The sequence below is a fragment of the Toxotes jaculatrix genome, chromosome 24 (assembly GCF_017976425.1).
Source record: "Toxotes jaculatrix isolate fToxJac2 chromosome 24, fToxJac2.pri, whole genome shotgun sequence".
Taxonomy (NCBI): Eukaryota; Metazoa; Chordata; class Actinopteri; family Toxotidae; genus Toxotes; species Toxotes jaculatrix.
The window spans coordinates 9,962,222-9,979,767 of record NC_054417.1 but is presented as its reverse complement, the minus strand read 5'-3'; the positions used below and the strand labels follow the sequence as shown (position 1 = coordinate 9,979,767).

The 17,546-nt window shown below is 43.9% G+C and overlaps 4 protein-coding genes and 1 long non-coding RNA gene across 6 annotated transcripts; 1 reads left to right on the top strand and 4 right to left on the bottom strand.

Moving 5' to 3' along the window:
* Nucleotides 1-26: 26 nt before the first annotated feature.
* cldn10d (claudin 10d) lies at nucleotides 27-3,768 on the bottom strand. The gene is made up of 6 exons (XM_041032126.1): nucleotides 3,654-3,768; nucleotides 2,126-2,365; nucleotides 1,730-1,891; nucleotides 1,559-1,640; nucleotides 1,343-1,450; nucleotides 27-1,196 (listed from the first exon to the last, which is right to left on the bottom strand). The coding sequence occupies exons 1-6, from the start codon at nucleotides 3,661-3,663 to the stop codon at nucleotides 1,010-1,012; spliced, it is 789 nt and encodes a 262-aa protein (XP_040888060.1). The 5' UTR covers nucleotides 3,664-3,768; the 3' UTR covers nucleotides 27-1,009.
* Nucleotides 3,444-5,684, bottom strand: LOC121177790 (claudin-10-like). 2 transcript variants are annotated; one of them, XM_041032127.1, is made up of 7 exons: nucleotides 5,553-5,684; nucleotides 5,258-5,358; nucleotides 4,741-4,880; nucleotides 4,452-4,613; nucleotides 4,243-4,330; nucleotides 4,042-4,149; nucleotides 3,444-3,893 (listed from the first exon to the last, which is right to left on the bottom strand). In XM_041032127.1, exons 2-7 carry the CDS (start codon nucleotides 5,347-5,349, stop codon nucleotides 3,773-3,775), a joined length of 711 nt encoding a protein of 236 aa, XP_040888061.1. In that variant the 5' UTR covers nucleotides 5,350-5,358; nucleotides 5,553-5,684; the 3' UTR covers nucleotides 3,444-3,772. The 2 variants fall into 2 exon arrangements, with proteins under 2 accessions (XP_040888061.1, XP_040888062.1); XM_041032128.1 differs by lacking the exon at nucleotides 5,553-5,684 and having other exon boundaries at nucleotides 5,258-5,546.
* Nucleotides 5,685-5,749: 65 nt separating this feature from the next.
* On the bottom strand, nucleotides 5,750-8,171 carry LOC121177788 (claudin-10-like). Its single transcript, XM_041032125.1, has 5 exons — nucleotides 7,724-8,171; nucleotides 7,469-7,630; nucleotides 7,114-7,195; nucleotides 6,878-6,991; nucleotides 5,750-6,364 (listed from the first exon to the last, which is right to left on the bottom strand). Exons 1-5 carry the CDS (start codon nucleotides 7,953-7,955, stop codon nucleotides 5,965-5,967), a joined length of 990 nt encoding a protein of 329 aa, XP_040888059.1. The 5' UTR covers nucleotides 7,956-8,171; the 3' UTR covers nucleotides 5,750-5,964.
* On the top strand, nucleotides 8,070-17,500 carry LOC121177792. The gene is made up of 3 exons (XR_005893371.1): nucleotides 8,070-8,198; nucleotides 9,293-9,394; nucleotides 17,398-17,500. It is a non-coding gene; the product is annotated as an uncharacterized LOC121177792 (long non-coding RNA).
* Nucleotides 10,983-13,649, bottom strand: cldn10a (claudin 10a). Its single transcript, XM_041032129.1, has 6 exons — nucleotides 13,597-13,649; nucleotides 13,229-13,473; nucleotides 12,452-12,613; nucleotides 12,228-12,309; nucleotides 12,022-12,126; nucleotides 10,983-11,112 (listed from the first exon to the last, which is right to left on the bottom strand). Exons 1-6 carry the CDS (start codon nucleotides 13,647-13,649, stop codon nucleotides 10,983-10,985), a joined length of 777 nt encoding a protein of 258 aa, XP_040888063.1.
* Nucleotides 17,501-17,546: the final 46 nt, after the last annotated feature.

Here is a 17,546-nt window from a genome sequence, read left to right as displayed (position 1 = left end):
ATGTAAGCACACGGCACAGCTCCTCTTCAGTGCACCATGTTTTATTCAAGCTGCTGCTCTTTTACCCTAGAGCGCCATCTTCTGGCCAACCAGAAGAAAGAACTTCAGGAGCACAGGACATACAGACCGTATTACCCACTGTTGGTTTTTTTCTTGTGGCTATTTATATTCCTCTTGTATCAACCAATAGTAAATATGTTATTTTGTCATCTTAATATCTCTGGTTACCTGCGAGTCACTGAGGCCAGGAAAGAAGAAACAGCCTCGGGCACCACACCTGAAAACGCTGGTCAGACGATTAAGGCACGGAGCGCTGGAGAAGGACTGTGCAAGCTGTTTTAATTTTGACACACAGTTTTGTAAACATACTAAGTCATGTGCTGTGATGTTGTCGGTCTGGAAGAGAGTGAATCATGTGAACTGTTCTCTTTTGGACCAAACCTCAGCAGACATAGGCAGACATGAAAGAAGGAAAGACAGTGGATGCTCCTTGATTAAAGACCAAAAAAAACAAAACTATAAATATAAAATGTTTTTAAAAAAACAACACACTTACTGCTTTACATACAGAAAATATGATATAATCATTAACTATCAGGTTTCTTCTCCATTGAAGGCACTAAAATTGATATCTACAGCCATGAGCTCCCTTATTAAAGGAACAGTTCAACATTTTGAGAAATACATTTATTGGCTTTCTTGTTCAGAGTGAGATGAGAGGACGGATACCACTTTCACATCTGTGTGTGGAATATGAACCTGGAACCAGCAGCTTGTTAGCCTAGCTTAGCACACAGAGTGGAAGCAGGGGGGAACAGTTAGTCTGGCACTGTCTGAAAATAAAAGCCACCGGTATGCTAAGCTAAGCTAAATGACTGAAGGGTCCAGCTGCATAGTAAGTGGACACGAGAGTCAGTCTTCTCGTCTCGTTCGTGCTAAGAAAGCCAATTACAGCATTTCTCAAAACGTCAAACTATTCCTTTAAAGTCTTTCATGCTGCTGTCTGAGCTCAGACGAAGCTGTCCCTGCTGAACGTCCGGCCGGCCTTTGATGTGGTCCTGGCTCCTCGGCTCTTCCTGCCCTCGTAAAACAGCGGCGGCACCAGGGTCACTCTGGAGGACGAGGCTGGCAGCATGTAGGTCCGTTTGGTCCTGGCGGTGGCGTAAGAGACTGGTCTCCGAGGCCTTTTTGGGGAACTGAACATTGAGATAGGAGTTAACGAGGTGAAGTAATTCTCAGTTTCACTTCTCATGTAAGCCTTGTGCTCTAGAATACATAGGAAGGATGGTCAGAAATAGAGAAAATAGAGGCAATACATCTGTTCTGGAGGTTTCATGTTTACCTTGATGGCAGACCTTCTTTTCCAGAGAAGTAACTCTGCACCGTCCCTCCACAGATGAGAAGGATGGAGCCTCCCCAGCCGATGAAAACAGCAGCTCCAATTTCAAATCTGAACAACAAGTATTGAGGTGTGATTTGTTTTTGTGCATGCTAATCCCTCTCTTTAAATATCGGGACCTTTGTGTAATAGTCATACTGATTCAAAAAAGGTACTCACTTCTGTGCCCTGAAATGTGGATCCAGGTATTCTGTTACCACTTTGTTGGCCCACCACGAGTAGGTGATCATACCACAGAATCCTAACAGGAAATATGCCACATGTTCTGAGACCCTGTGTTTTACATTTTCTTGAAATATTAAACATTTATGTGTTTTTATTTTTTCTTACCTGAAACCAGATAGGTTATCCCGCCCGCGAAGGTCACCCTCGCATTGGCAATCTCCGAGCCGCCTATTTTAGTGCATTTCATCCCAATGAGTGTGAGGACGCCTCCGAAGAAGCCGGTGATGACGGCACAGACCGCCAGCGCCCTGCAGGCGTGAAGGAACGCTGAAAGAAAACAAGGTGAAACTAGAATGAAGTTAAAAGTTTAAAGGGATGGGCCCAATGGAAAATACTGAAAGCTCTGGGGATCGTCTTCCTTTTTTTATGTAAAATGAAACATGACTCAGGCCCTCCAATAATTTTTGTACAGTCCCTAAATCTGTTCAGCTGCTGAGAACTAAAAATGAAACACATTCTGATGTTTTGACAGTTGACTCTGAAGTTTTCAGGTGATCCTACCAGGCAGGCCCAGCATGGAGGGGTAATCCTTGCAGTCGGACACCCCCGTGGTGTCCGAGATGCAGTCCTTCCACAGGTTGGAGTAGTAGTTGGAGGTGGTCAGCACGATGCTGCCCACCTCAGAGAAAGTCCAGTACTCTGTTGGAAGAGTGGAGCACACCAGGATCCAGCCGCACAGACAGGACACGAAGCAGCCGATCTCCATGTACATCACCACAGTCCTGGACACCATGGTGAGTGCTGGTCACCAACCAAAAACTAGTTCAGATGAAAAACTATTGAAACTATAAAGATTAATGTCCAAAGTTCAACAGCGTCTCAGTGTGGGAAACAGGACTGAAATCTGTCTCTGTGTCACTGCTGTTGGAGGTGTCACACCAGCAGTGTGGATGTTTGCTTGTACCTCATCTTATCTTTGAGATGGTTTTGCTCAGTAAGCATCCTTCATGTTCCCAGGACTCGGAACGCTGAGGGATCACGTCATTCTGGATCATTTTACCACTGTAGTTAACCCTTGTGTTTTGTTTTACTTCCTCATTGTCGTGATCTGACCTGGTTTAAAACCCAGTATGTAGAAAAGCACTGGGACATCGAACAACAAGCTATTTGAAAAATTAAGACATCACAGTTTCCCAGAATCTGAGGCCACCTGTTAAAATGTGTGCTGTTTTATCTGTTCTTAAAGTCTTAAGTCTTAAACTCCAACATTTTCAATTTATTATAATATATGATATAAGTAAAGCATCCAATCATTGCATTTGAGAAGCTGGGATAACTGAAAGATTTGGCAGTTTGCTGGAGAAATGATTCATATTCTTTCTACTCATTTTAGCTGTAAATCTGAGCTCTCTTGCACAGTGACATTGCTTACATTTGATGTAAGGAGGTCAAACTCTCTGTTAGATCTCTTATGAACGTTTGAAACCCTAATAACAGAAATCCAGATAGTCTGGATTCATCCCTCTGCTGTGGCTCCCTGTGACTTTGGAAAATAATGAGTATTTAATTTAAAAGTATTTTTATTTTAGTTCGTTCGTTTTTTAAAAAACGTAATTCTAAATTTGAGAATTACGGTGATCTTGTAACTTGTAAAATAACTCTTCTAACTCTTGTAAAATAAAACGTTTTTAATTTTTTTTTGTCGCTCAAAATATACGTCACAACCGCCGCTGTGCGACACCCGGTAGCAACATTTTTGGGTTGACAGCTGACTGCACGCTCCAGTGCACGCGATAAAGTGATGACGGCACACAGAAGCAGACGGCGTTTTTGGTTCGCCGTAGGTGGAAAATAAAATAATTTTTAAGTTTGAATTTTTATTTCATAAATACGAGGACTCAGATTTCTGCCATATCATCAGTTCAACATCATGTTTACAAGCATTTCCTCTAAAATTAGGAAAAGTGATTATATCAAGTATGAAGTGGATAATGAATAATGATGATAATGAAGTGGACGATGTAATTATGTAAGAAATGTGTTCAGTTAAAAAAAAGAACATTTTTCTATATACATGTTGATGTCTCACCAAAATGCATTGTGGACGTGCTTGAGGTCTGACATCCACTGTTTGTTGGCTTGCTGTCTCCTTCAGCAGTGTGTCCTCCTCATGCTTCTGTGTGACACTCACGATACTCTTGAACTTTTTTACACAATTACAACAGAAGCCACCTTGTATGTGGAAGAGCTCTGGGAGCCATTTGACCTTTCTGATCGTCTGTGGGTGTGTTTTTTCCCTCTTAACACGTCTTTTTCTTCTTCTTTTCCTCTGATGATGGGAACCATGTAAACAACAATAACATAACACTGGTCAGAAATAGATGAATTAGTCCAAAATTCATTGGGAAATTGCTACTATGGTTTAAAATTTCTCTAGAAAAAGTGAAATGATTCAGTTAAATGGCAGGTTAACAAACCTTTGTGTGCGGTTAACTCTGTACGCAGTGGCGCAGTGAATCATACAGCCCAGGAAAATGAGGAAACTCCCCACCAGGCCAAGATACAGGGGAGGTCCAATTTCATAGCTGAGGAGAGAACAGTTAAAATAAGCTACTGTCTTGCATTCAGCCATGTTTGCTTATTAATGAGTGTTATTTAAAGACTGTTTAATATCTTACCTCAGTTTGGATGGGTCTGCCTTGCTGTGTAAAAAAGCTGTAACCACTCTGTTAATGTATAAACAGTAACCAGCCACGTCTGAGACACCTGCATGAGGGGAGGCCGAAGACACATGGAAACAAGCAGATAAACCGGTAAGGAGATGGTCTGAGAAAGTGCTTGTACGTAAACTGAGGCTTCTTTGCAAATGCAAATAATTCCCCCTCACAGGCGAGCAGATGGAAAGCAGACGCTGTCGTTAACACTGTGTCGTTACTTCTCTGGTCTCCCCCGATGTGAGTGCACTCCATTCCAAAAAATGCAAGCGCCGTGCCAATCAGGCCGAGGCAAAGGCCGATGATCAGGAGCCCGCGAACTGCCTGGATGTACGCTGGACAACCGACAAACACACATCCAGGTCATAATTTATTCATAATTTATTCCTTCCTGGCTCAGATAATATGTCATACTTGAACAGTGTGTGAACAGGATCCAAGCACATCAGTCAGTGTACCCACATTTGACCGTCCACAGCACCCCAAAGTCCACGCAGTTGACCAGAGCGGTGGAGTCTTCGTAGCAGTCCTTCCACAGGTCTGACCAGTACCAGGCTGTCACCACCACGGAGGAGCCAGCTTGACCCCCCAGCTGGGCCACTCTACAGTGAGTAAGAACACAATATGACTAAAATGGTTCAGAAAATGGAGTTCTGACACTCATTTACCTGCATTTACATAGTTTATTTGCATTGCATTACAACCATCAGTGGCCTGAGAGAAGAATCAATCATTTCAATAAACACACAAGAGACGGGCTGAAAAAAACTCAAAGTCCAAGCAAGAAAAGTTCTCACTTTTGATGTGTTTTGAGTCAGACTACTATGGATCCTACATGTCCCATAATGCAACTCAATAATCTGTGTCATCATTCCTTCCCTGCCTGTTAAATGCTCGTGTCTTTCAAACTCCACACCATAAGTTTGTAATGCAGGCTTTCTACAAAAAACTTTTATAAATCTGGGTCTTATTTGCTCACCTCCAGTGGTCCATAGCAAGGGTGCAGCCCACCAAGCCCCAGCCCATAATGCAGAGCAGCAGGCCCAGGATCTGAGCCAGTCTCCTCCACATGCCTTCAGTCTGGTAAATATAAGAGTTTTCACTATTTAAGTACAAATAGTTTTGGAGATATTTAGAAATTATAGCACTTTAGTTTATTTCACTGTGTTTTGAATGTGTGGACAATACTGCATATAGGTTATGGTTATGGTTATATTCAACTGGGAGAGCAGAGCCAATAATGGCAGGTGTGAAGGTCGTTAATAGCTCCCTACCTTTTAAAGGAAGTAGTCCACCAGTAATTCAAGAAAATAAAAGCCACAAAGGTTTTGCTTCTGATTAAAGCTGTGGAGTTCCAGTCCTGTCTCTGCTGCTGCTCCTGTGTTTTTAATAAGTGAAGGTTTGAATAAGAGCAGAGCAGACGCTGTTTACTGTCAACCAGACCCGTTAGCCTGCTGGAGTTTTATTTGTTGTGAGAAAGGTTACACAGGCTGACACGTCTGATAGGAATAGAATGTGTGCACAGTTTAGGTTAAATAACATGAACAGATTAAAGATAAAAAACAGGATTTCATCAGTTTTAATGATATAAAACACAATCAGTCGAACAGAAAAGCCTCAGAGCACATGTTTGTCACATTCATTAACATTTGTCCTTCACATAGCGAGTCACATGTCTTCATTTATTCAGATGTAAGAGTTTTTGATGAACGGCATAGTCTCGCTCCTCATACTGCCTGACAATGACGACACCGTGCGGCTGCTGCTGCTGCTGCTCCGCAACTCAGACAAAGTCGATACGCTGGACCTCGACGAGAGGTTCGACTCCAGTCGTGACCCTGACCCTGATTCTGACCCCGACTCTGCAGACCTTGTGGTCCCCCCTCTCTTCTGTGACCGCCCCGACTTGGCTTTGGACGTGCGCTCTGATCTGGAGGATGCGCCAGACGTGTCTGAGCGCGCAGACTTGGACGACAGCTCGGAAACAGAGGACACTTTGGTGTTGGAGGTGATCTCTGAGACTGTGGACAAAGCTGTGGTGGACTTGTTTTGCTCAGGGTCTGGTAGTGGCCGGATGTTGATCACCCTGGAGAGAGAGAGAAAGAGAGAGAGAGAGAGAGAGAGAGAGAGAGAGAGAGAGAGAGAGAGAGAGAGCACAACATTATTGACAAACATGTCAGGACTGTCATGTCTGTGTCATCTGTATGCAGCCAAGAATTTAGACACACTGAGGTCATGAGTCCAACTTCCTCCAGTGTATAACAAATGAATTCATATTGGAGTTGGAGTGTTGAAACAGACCTACAGCATGTAGTTTTTTCTTTCCTCATTTAACCAGGGAAGCTTGTAAAACACCAGACCTCTGTTTGTTTACATGTGTGGCTTGAGGGTTCTCCTGCATGGTGGGAGGGAGGGAGGGAAACCACAGAGAACCTCTGCACACTGCCACGTTTAAACTGCTCAGAGACAATGAGTCATCCCGCCGCAGCACACGAGACTCTGGTATTTATTGAGGAAGTGGGGGAATGGGGTTATTTATTCACTTCCCCCCGATGTGCTACAAACAACAACAACAACAACAACAAGTGTCTGCACTCACGCAGTCTCTCCTCCACAGAGTGGCGTGCACACAGACCACAGATAGAAAAAACCACCCGTCATGTGAAAAGCGGAGCCGACCCAGCCGAGGAAGAGCGGAGTGCCGAGGTCGTACCTGTTGGTGTCAAAACAGAGAAATCTTTCAGGATCTCAAGGTCACTGTTTCACTATTAAGAGTCATTTTTTTTCCACTGAAACAGGTTTAATAATATGTAGCTTTTAAGCCTATGGACTTACTTCAGTCCATCAAAGTCAGGGTTGAAGTATTCTACTGAGACGTACTGTGCATAAACGGCATACCCACATGTGGACAGGCAACCTGAGGACAAGCCACGTTAACAGAAAGAGGAAATATATATGTATAAGCTGTGTACTTCACAACAGTTTGACAGGGCCAGATAATATAAATTGAATGTTTTCAAGTGACTTTAATCAGTACTACAGACTTATTTACAGCTCAAAACAACTGAGCAATGTAGCTTTTAATAACTAAATAATAGAAAAAGACATTGATGTTTTTTTTTTAACCTGTCCAACCACCAGAATCCACATCTAATCAATGGCTGTGCTGTTATTAAAAGTAGACGTTTACCGCTGATAATGTGGCACCAGCCTCCGGCGTAGATCTTCTTGTACTTTGATCGATCTTTTCCCCCAATGAAGGTGCACTCCATCCCCATCAGACTGAGCACAAACCCCAGCATGCCCAGGCTGAGGGCTGCCATCAGCAGGCCTCGCACGATCTGGATGTGACCTGAGGTGACACAGCAGGACACAGACTAACACGGATGAAATGATTTGGTAGTTAGAGTAGATGCAGCTCGGGCTAAATCGCTGGTTTACCTACCCTCCACAGACCAGAGCACAGGGTAGTCGTAACAGTTGCTGACAGCAGTTGAGTCTGTAAAACAGGATCTCCACAGGCTGGACCAGTACCAGGCCACCTTGATTATGGAGGAGCCCCCCATGCCCCCAATGGCGGTGATCTTCCAGCCCTCCATGGCCATAGTGCAGGCCACGAAGATCCAGCCCAGCACTGTCATGAGGAATCCCCAGATCTGGACCACACGGATCTGCATCGCTGTGCTTTTCGTAGATTTCAGATCTTATTCTGTCAGGCGTCTCTTTTTATCCTTGATCGCTCATCCACAGTTGAATTTTGATGGTTTTCCCTCTGTCTTTTTGTTTCCCGTTCAGACGACAGGACCCGAGTTCATCCTGAGCCAAACATCTCGTTTCAATCCAAAATCAAACAGACGTCGAAGAGAGGCCTCTTACTCTGCTGCCGTTCTCAGAAAAAGGAGAGGACGACTGGATCCCAGGTACGAAGCGGGGTTTTACTGTTGTTTTCCAGGCATTGTTGCACATGCAGGTGAGAGTCAACAGTCACTTAGGTTCCCATGGACCACAGTTGAAAGTTGTCAGGTTTGAATCAAGACCGAGACTGCTCACCTCAGCACGTATCTCAGATTACCAAAGGCTTCGTGCCCCCATCAGACCGGACTGTTCTGAACTGTCCCTCATGTGCGGAGACAGTTATACATCTTAAGTCAGACTTTTCTAAATTTTCAATTAAAGGGGTATTCCAGCAATTTACTGCTGCATTTCCACAGAACTGGGGGACTCACAAAAGACAGAATAAAAGAAAAGGTTGAAAACTGAAGCACCAGAGGCTGATATATCCTGACTTATAGTGCTTAGTTTTTAGGTCAAGATTTAAAAAAAAAAAACTGGGTCTTATATTTCCCATAATGCAACTCCATACATCTTTAATTAGACCCACTTGTGCTTTCTAAATACCCACATCTTTGAAACTTTCTCTCGAACATCACAGTGACAGGGAAGTCAGTGACGTGCAGTGATATTACATTGCACACCTTTGACCTTTACATGTTCCGTGTAATAACAGTGCCGCTGTGACCGAAGCCGCTCGAAGCATCGTTCTTGACTTTGCCCGCGGCTTTAAGCTGCTGGTTATTAGTCATTTTACCAAGACCCTGCTGCGCCGCGGGTCTCATAATCACGGCACAGCGTCTTTGTGCTGTTATAATTAAGAGTTAACTCTGAGGTAATGAGAGCGATGAATGTTCTTTGGGGGATGAAAGAGCTCCTCTTTGTTTCTCGGTCCTCTCGGCTTATGACAAAGTTATTGGCAGCGGTGGGGAGATATTGGGAAAAGAGGACCGCCGGGTAGCCTTAATTTGTTCTGTGAGGGGTGGCTTTGATTAGCTTTAATTAGTATGGCACTAAAGAGAATAAAAGCAAAGGAATGCTTATATGACCTGAGCTGACCTGGCTTTTCCTTTTTCTGACCTGGCAATCCAAGGGCACAATGTTAACTTATATTATGAAGTTTACTCAGGTATGTCAACCATTAAATGTGCATTAATGCTGCTCTCTGCTGGTGTGATTGCAGTTATGTGTGGAGGGAGGGAGAGCTGCCTCTGTGCCCTCAGACTTCATCCTTCCTCGATTTGCTGCCACAGCGACCGCTTTCCCGACGGAGGTCAATAAAAAGGTCAGTGCCTCCCAGTCTGCTGTGTTTGTGAGCCTTTGAGACAAAGTGGTGTTTTGGAGGATTGTCTACAAAGTCTAAGAAGACATTCATGATCCTGAATGATCCTCAGAGGATAAATCCCGCTGACTTTGATGATCCCATCTAGCGCCTCCAGCAGGTCAAAGTCTTCATTTATTCAGGGGAATATCTTAATAATTGGCCCAAAAATTCTGCACAGACATTCACAGATCTCAGATGATGTGATGGCCTGAGAAAGTTAAACTACACAGTGTTTCAATAGAAAAAAAGCAAAGACTAGGAAAGGAAATATAAATGTTACTTCTAGCAATGTAGTTTTTATTCATTTCCCATCCTGGTGATCATCGAGTGAGCCCTCATGGGTGTCTCTAGACCCCCAGGGTAGGAAACACTAGTTACGTGCTATATAGGAGGAACACATGGCAAAATTCAAGTGTATTTGAAAGTGAGGCCTCAGTTTTGGTAAAAACTTAAATTTAAAATGATATAAAAAATAAAAGCTACAGACAGTTTGATGCATTACATCCATGGTTTTTATCTCTAATAGTAAAGCAATCCAGACATTAGACCATACAATACTACCATTATATCAGGGAGTGTTGTGCAGAGCTTTGGATACCTGACACTTGTTTACGGATGCAAGGCAGAGAAAAAGCACAGGGCAACTGCTCCTTGCCAGCTGGTTCAGGTATCCAACCTGTGGGCCAAGAGGTTTTGTGTAACATAGCCTGGGGTTCCTATTGATAATAATTCCTAGGTGGAGATGGATGGCTGATAGGAGGGGAAACCTCCGGTCAGGCCTCCAGCTCTGCACGGCCTTCTCTGGGGTCAGATGTGACGTGGTGACCCTCGGAGGTCAGATCAGCGTAGAAGAGGAAGATGAGAAAGGTCTTCATCTGATTCACTGATCTGTCTCAGAGATGTTAACTGATGAAGATGAACTGGAGTTACATCACAGCTAGTCAGGTTTTAAAAAGCGATCTGGCTTAGTTTTGTTGTTTTGTTGTAACTGATGTGGAAAATATATTTTAAAAAATTATGTTTACAGCCACTGAATTTACAAAACCTGCTTATTCAGACAAACAACATTTCAAGCAGTAAGCTCACACAGGAGGTGTATTTGTAATCTGTGTGGTTACGTTTAGTTTAATGAAAAAAAAATGGTTTCAAATCTATTGCAGACTCCTTTACGTATTAATGCCCAGTTGGGCTTTGACTCCATAATTATAAAGCAGAGATTTAATGCGTGTCCAGTGTATGTGGGAGAGGCAGGAAAGGCCAGCTTGTTGAAGGTGACCTGAGACTTTGAACTGAGTTTTGTGCCAAATCAAATTTCCTGCCCTAAAAGAAAAACAAGCTTCTCTTTTGCATTTTGTCCACTGACAGAAATGACTCCACAAAAAGGTAGCTGGATTTTAAGTTGAATGTGGCCGTTACTGTGATATGAATTACACTTTTGGGACATTATTTACGTAGAGTTCTGGCTCAAAAGTTCATAAAGTGAATCCTGCCCTGTGCTTTTACTGGTGAGATAACTCGTGTAACTGTAACTGCAACTGAACGGAGAATTTCACACATAGGCATTCCTTCCAAACTGCTTCGACGGCTCCCCTGCGTCGTTGTGGAGGCTGCTGGTCGCCTTTCTGTGTTTGTTGCGCGCTGTCGGAAATGTTGCAGCTCCGCTGTAGGAGTATTCAGCTCTGCAAAAACCAGGATGAAAAAAAAAAAGCCATAAAAACATGCAATCACGTTTCGATCCTCATTTCAGTCGAGCAGTCGTTGGCATTTGATTTCAGTAGAGCAGAGAATTGAGTAAGAGAGCCTCTAGGTGGTCTCAGCATTTTTCTGCGTCACAGTACAAGAAGGCCGAGAGTCAACAAGCCAACACGGCAACACTGACAAGGCTAACATGTGCTAATTGGATGTTGGTGCCATATTAAAAAAAAAAAACAGGGATCAAAAAAGTTAATTACACTTCATACTCTTTAAAAGTCAGGGGATCATCAGAGGCATTAGGCTTCATCCTCTGGGGAACATGAATGTCAAATTTCATGGCAGTCCATCCAGTAGGGACTCAGTCTGCACCAAAGTGGTGGAACAACCGACCAACATCACCACCTCTAGAGCCTCATATTGTCAATTCCCAGTGTGATATGACAAAGTAGAACAAAAGGCGTGGGATGGGACAAGTGGTCCGCCATCATCCGTCGAAGACCCAGGATGTCAACAAAAGAGAAGTTTGGCTTTCTTAGCTCGCCTGATGCCATGCTTCCATATAGCTGCCCTCAGTCAAGGTGACTTTCACTTCCAAAAGGCCCTCGTCGTAACAAAGGAAACATTCAGCCGTCATCGGCCCCGTAACTAATCGTGAATTACAATCACACAATTTGGCCTGTAGGTTCAGCAATTATGAGACAAGATGCTGAGAGAGATTACTGAATGTTTTGGACAGGAGCCGTCTCTCCATTAGAGTTAAAGTCATTATTTAAAGTGCCTGATTTGAGTTAGGAGCTCAGTGCAGTTTAGAGTTTGTCCAAATCAGATTTCCTCTGAAGTCCTCAATGCATATGACCGTTAGCAACTAGCATGGCAGAAACTAAGCAACTTGCCTGATACTGAAGCCTTCAGACAGGGAGAGACAGAAGACAAGTCCTCCCAGGATGCACAGCACAGACCCGGCCCAGCCGATGAAGAGAGCTGCTCCCAGCTCAAACCTGCGAGGTCGACGTGGAAAAAACAGGGAGCGAATGACCTGATTTTCTTTCATCCGAAGCCGCTGTCAAACAAATCTTTCTTTTGATCCTGGAAAACTTACTTCTGAGCGACAAAGAGAGGATCGAAGAAGTCAGTTGTGATCCTGCGAGCATATATGGAGCACGCGGTCATGCAGCAGAGGCCTACAGAGACAAATGTGAGGGTTTCTACTTCAAATTCTGACTGAAATCAAACCACAAAGCACCGGTCATATATATTGTTAATTTATTCCAAACTGGAATAGATTCTTTTTTATATTTTAGATTTCTCAAATGCGCATTTTACCGCTGAGGATGAAATGAAGGCCCGAGAGGCCCGTCAGACGAGCTTTGGTGGTCTCCGAGCCTCCTATTTTTGTGCACTTCATTCCCACCAGTGCGAGGACGGCACCGAAGAAACCCAGACACACAGAGGCGATCATCAGACCCCGACACACCTGGATGTAGGCTTCATGACAGAGAGAGAGAGAGAGAGAGAAGAAAGGAGCGTGCTTTAAAACTTCTAAACCTCTTTGGCTTGTGATACACAGAACACCTTTTCTCCCAAGTGACAAGTCTCACATTGTTTCAAGACATTGGAAAATTCTGCAGTTACCAAAGAAAGAAATTCCCAATTTACACTAGCAAGTAACAGGAAGTGACAAGTGACCAGCGCAGGACTGTATGACTTTCTCGGATTGCTTCATTCCGACACATTAGGAGGTTGTGTCGGTCCAGCTGGGCTCCTTGACTGAAATATGCCTCTGGTGGCCTTTAGCTTTAAATGTGGCCATTGTTTATGGCCTGGAGCCAGTGTCAGAAAGGGAAATATCAAGTTCCAAATGCATTTGTTTACAATGGCAGTCATTCATCCGAAAACAACAACAAGTGTCGAAGATTTTTGGAGCTGCGGTCACATGGATATTCACAAATCAACAGCTTCCCAGAATCCCACACAAAGACAGATATATGATAGATATATTCTGTCTCTGATCACTGACCTCTGAGAGACAACACCACACACTGGTACAGCAACAACAACGACAACAACAACAACAACAACCGCTGTAATCCCAGAACTCACCATCCAGAGCCAGCATAGAGGGAAAGTCCTTGCAGTTTGACACACCAGTGGAATCAGTCACACAGGTTTTCCACAGATTGGACCAGAAGGTGGCCGTGGTGATGACCGTCCCGTCCACAGAAGACACCTTCCAGTAGTCTGTCGGCAGCGTGGACGACACCAGGATCCACCCGGAGACGGTCAGGAGAAAGGCCACGATCTCTGTTGCCATGTTGCCCATGTTTGCTCTGTCTCGGAGGTCTGGACTGGGACAGGACCTTTTCCTGTCCTCTTTTTCCTCACAAGTGTCAGAGAGGAGGGTGGGAGGGTCGATCCCGGACAGGTGCGTCAGCGTTTGGCAGTTCAGCAGAATTTTGATTCTCTTTCACCTGCTCAGCCAAGCGTCTACGTCTGAGAGCCAGTGCTTTTCAATACACATCATTCACTGGCGCGCAATCAGTTGTTGTGTGTTGTGTTTGTGTGTGGCGATGGGAGGGCGAAGGGGGCGCGCACACACTAGTCATCACTCTACACGGAGTCCATAGGGTCTGCAAGGGGATCTGCAGAGGGAGGAAGTCTTTAATTGAAAGGATCTGAAAAGTCTTTGACAGAAAAGGAACACAAGATAGGAGAGATTGTGCGGGGAACTGAACGAATGAGTGAGTGAGTGAATGAATGAATGATGTGTGTTTTGTGTTCATCTCAGGTCATTTCAGTGTGTAAGTTGGCCAGTATTTTAAATCCTCAGCACTGAATCAATGCAGTCTGAGCAAAAAGCTAGAAAACAAATGTGATCTGGTTTCACCTCCACTGCTTTTAGGTTTTATAGCATTACAGTTCCACCAAGTGGCAGCAAGGAGAAACAGTTCTGAGCTTTCTGAAAGGGCTTTTCCTCCTACAACCTCAGCTTGTAGATCATGCACACTAAGGCATGTAATCATAATCTATCGCAGTGGTTCCCAACCTTTTTTTGTCTGTCTTCAAAGAGGCAATAACACATTTGTTCTCTCACAAAGGAAATATTAACCGGTAATAAAAATCTCTCCTTGCTCAGTTCATCATCCTCGGGGCTTTTTCCTGCTGCAGCCTCACTTGGTCAGCTGGCAGCTGTAGCTAATAGTGGTTAATGTTAGCTATTACCTTACATTACCTGTTCAAACTTTCAGTAGATGAGGTCGTGTAACCCACATTTTGCTGACTTCATGACTCTTCTCTATTATGTCTTACCATCCGATGTCGTCCTGTGATTGTCAGCAAAAGTTAATACAAAAAGTTTATTTGAAATACATTTAAGTAACGTCAAAATTGTCCTGAGCGGATATTTTTCATCACATTCCTCTGCTGTCTGTCTGTCTGCCTAATTTCCAGATCAAGTGCGAGCAGCAGTAATATCTCACCCACTGCTTTCATATCAGTTTAAATCCCACATACGCACACAAACACTAGCACAGTTTCTTACAGTTTGTTACATACTTGTTCTCTGTGAATTTTAATCTGTTTTTTTTTTATCAGTGTGTTTGTCATATTCTGTTCTGTGCTTTCAGTCTTGACACGTTGTGATTAGGTAGTAACTGTAGGATCACAGTGTTTAACAACGTTTAGAGGAGAAACAAGCTAATTAGGGGTTAAGGGGCTTCCTGTGTGTTGCGTCTCAGCTCAGCAAGGGCCACTACGACTATAACAAAGCAACTTTAACAACAATACTAAGCTTTGGGAGGAGGGAGGGGGAGGTGGTGTGATGGAGAGAAAGGGCAACAGATGGGGAGTGAGGAAAAAAAGGTTACGGCGACAGAAAGTCTGTGAAAAAGTCACTGAAGGGTAGTCATAAATTTAAAAATGCAGCATGTTGAAAGGGAAAAGAATAATTAGTCCTCTGAACAGAAAGAGGCAGCAAACCAGGTACTAATGAATTCAATTCCTAATGTTTTCCTGAAAAACTGTTTACAGTTGTGTGTCGCCCTGTTTTATAGCTGAAATGTTTCAAACAAGGATTAGATCTAATCTCCGTAGAGAAAGAGGGATTGTTTCCAAGGGAAATGATCACCAGAAACATTTCCTGAGCCCTCCTGGTCGTGCCGTAGCTGCCCCACTGGCCCGGATTCGGGGGTTATAACATGTGGACAGGTAAAGCGTTGATATAGTGAGCATTCCAGGAAAGCTAAACCCAGGTGTTTCGCTGTCAGTAAACAACAGTGGGAAGACGAGGAGAGCGTTGCTCCTTAAATCTCCAGATAGCTGAAGCCTTGATGGCGCGTTTCCACGGCCGCTGTTGCCGAGTAATCTCAGAGGGGACCCTAATCCTGTAAACCTGCTAATGAAAGGGAAGCAGCCGGAGCAGGCTGTTATCTGTGTTAACCTGTCGATGACATCCCATCACGGCCACGATTATGATCATCTCATGATCTTAACCTTTGGCTGGGGAAACATTGATTGGTAATGATCATGTTTTCACATGTTTTTCCTGATGACATACATGTTATCATGTTCTCTAACACGGATACACAGTGTGTTTAGTGCAAATAGATGATGTAATGGTGTGATAAGTCAATATAACTAGTTATGTCTACCTCGAAGAAATCTATTTGTGCGTCCAGGCCAATATAGACAGCAACATGAATGAGTTACACACAAGCAACAGAAGACACACAACAGAAAAGAAGCCTCATTAATAAAGTATAACACGGCTTTGGTTTATGGCCAAATATCTGCAGAACTGCAGATGCTAGAGCCAGATGGTGCACAGGGTAAACAGTATACCTGCTAAAGGTCAGCACATTAGCAGGCTGATGTTTTTACATGTAGCTCAAAGCACAGCTGTACCTAAGTCAACCCTCAGAGCGTCGCCGGCATGACTAAAGTTTGTTTTGCCTTCTATCTGTACTACTACCACGGAACAACATGTGAATGTGAACAACAGATCTGTTGTGTTAGCTTGTGCGCTAACTGGGTAGCACTCTTAGTTACTTGATGTGGTGTTAAAAGTGAGACAGTGCCAGTTTACTTTTGTTGGGCAGGTTCACTTTATAAGTTTATGGCTTCTTGACCCCCTCCTGTCACATGTCCTTTATGTCTTTTGATGTTTTTATCTGTTTTTATGTGTTTATTACATTTGCAATGAACACACGCTCTCCCCTGTTATGTGTTGTGCTGCATCGCATGATATCTCTGTACTGTTTTGCACACATGTCCCAGTGAAGGCTGGTGAATTGACAATAAGAACCCCGGAATACGTGAAGTAAAAATGAGGCCTATCACTCAGCTGGGAAAGCATGGGAAAGGATTGTTGATCCCCCTACGGATGAATGTTATTGGGCAGAGTTCAGCTGCCTGTAATAATCTCCTGCCGGCTTTTCTCCTTCAGCCCTTTTCCCAGTCGGCGCTGGCTAAACATCAACAGGAGGGAAACGTGCAAGGGGTGAGGGCCAAGGCTGCTCTAGTTTGTTATCATTAGACTGGTATATCGGATGATCATGATTACCATGGTTGTATGTGACTGGATTTCTTTGAACATTTCCTTGAACACTGAATGGTGAGGAGGGAGGTGCTTGAGTGTGGTTATTCCCTTCTTTTATGTTGGTGCAGGAAACACCTGTAATGTGTCAGAGGGCGTCTGTCATCTACAGCGTGCTCTTTATTTATAGGATATCCTCTGTGTGCGTAAATCACGTGTCTGTGTTGTTTGTGTAAGGGACCAGAAAGACAGTGAGACAGACAGAGGGCAAGCAAACTAAACTTTGCTTGAAGGGAATGTTTTTTTTTTGCCGTTAAGTCCTTTGGCGTGGCTGAAATTGTGATTGTAAACCAAGCAAATTCTCCCACATTGCTTCAAGTGAAGTCACACACATTTTCACTCCTCTATCAGAGGAGATGAAAGACAGTGGCTGTGGAAATGCGTGTGTGAATAAAGAGACAGAGAAAGGGGAAGTGGAGATTTTGCTGAGTAACTCTCTTAATAGGACAGCCAAAGGTCACACACTGTCACAAGGAAGTTTACTTTGACACCTATTGTGCATCTCCACATTATATTTTACTCACTGATTCACTTTATTTGTTTGATTTTGAACACACCTTGTATGATATACTAAGCCTTCAACTGCATCATGCTGTGGGCTCAGATTGAAAGTGAACCCGTGTTCATTTGTGGTCATTGCGTAACTCATACTAACACCTTTTCTTTCTCGCTTTTTCAGCCGTGTTTTCAGATGTTTCGTGAACGCAGCCCCACCAGCCACTTTGAATTGAGCACAACTGAGAACCAGTCGCACGGGGCTTGTCCGTGTGTACACAACGACGCTCGTGTGAGTGAAGAGCAGGAGGCTCAGCCAATAGCAGGGCAGCT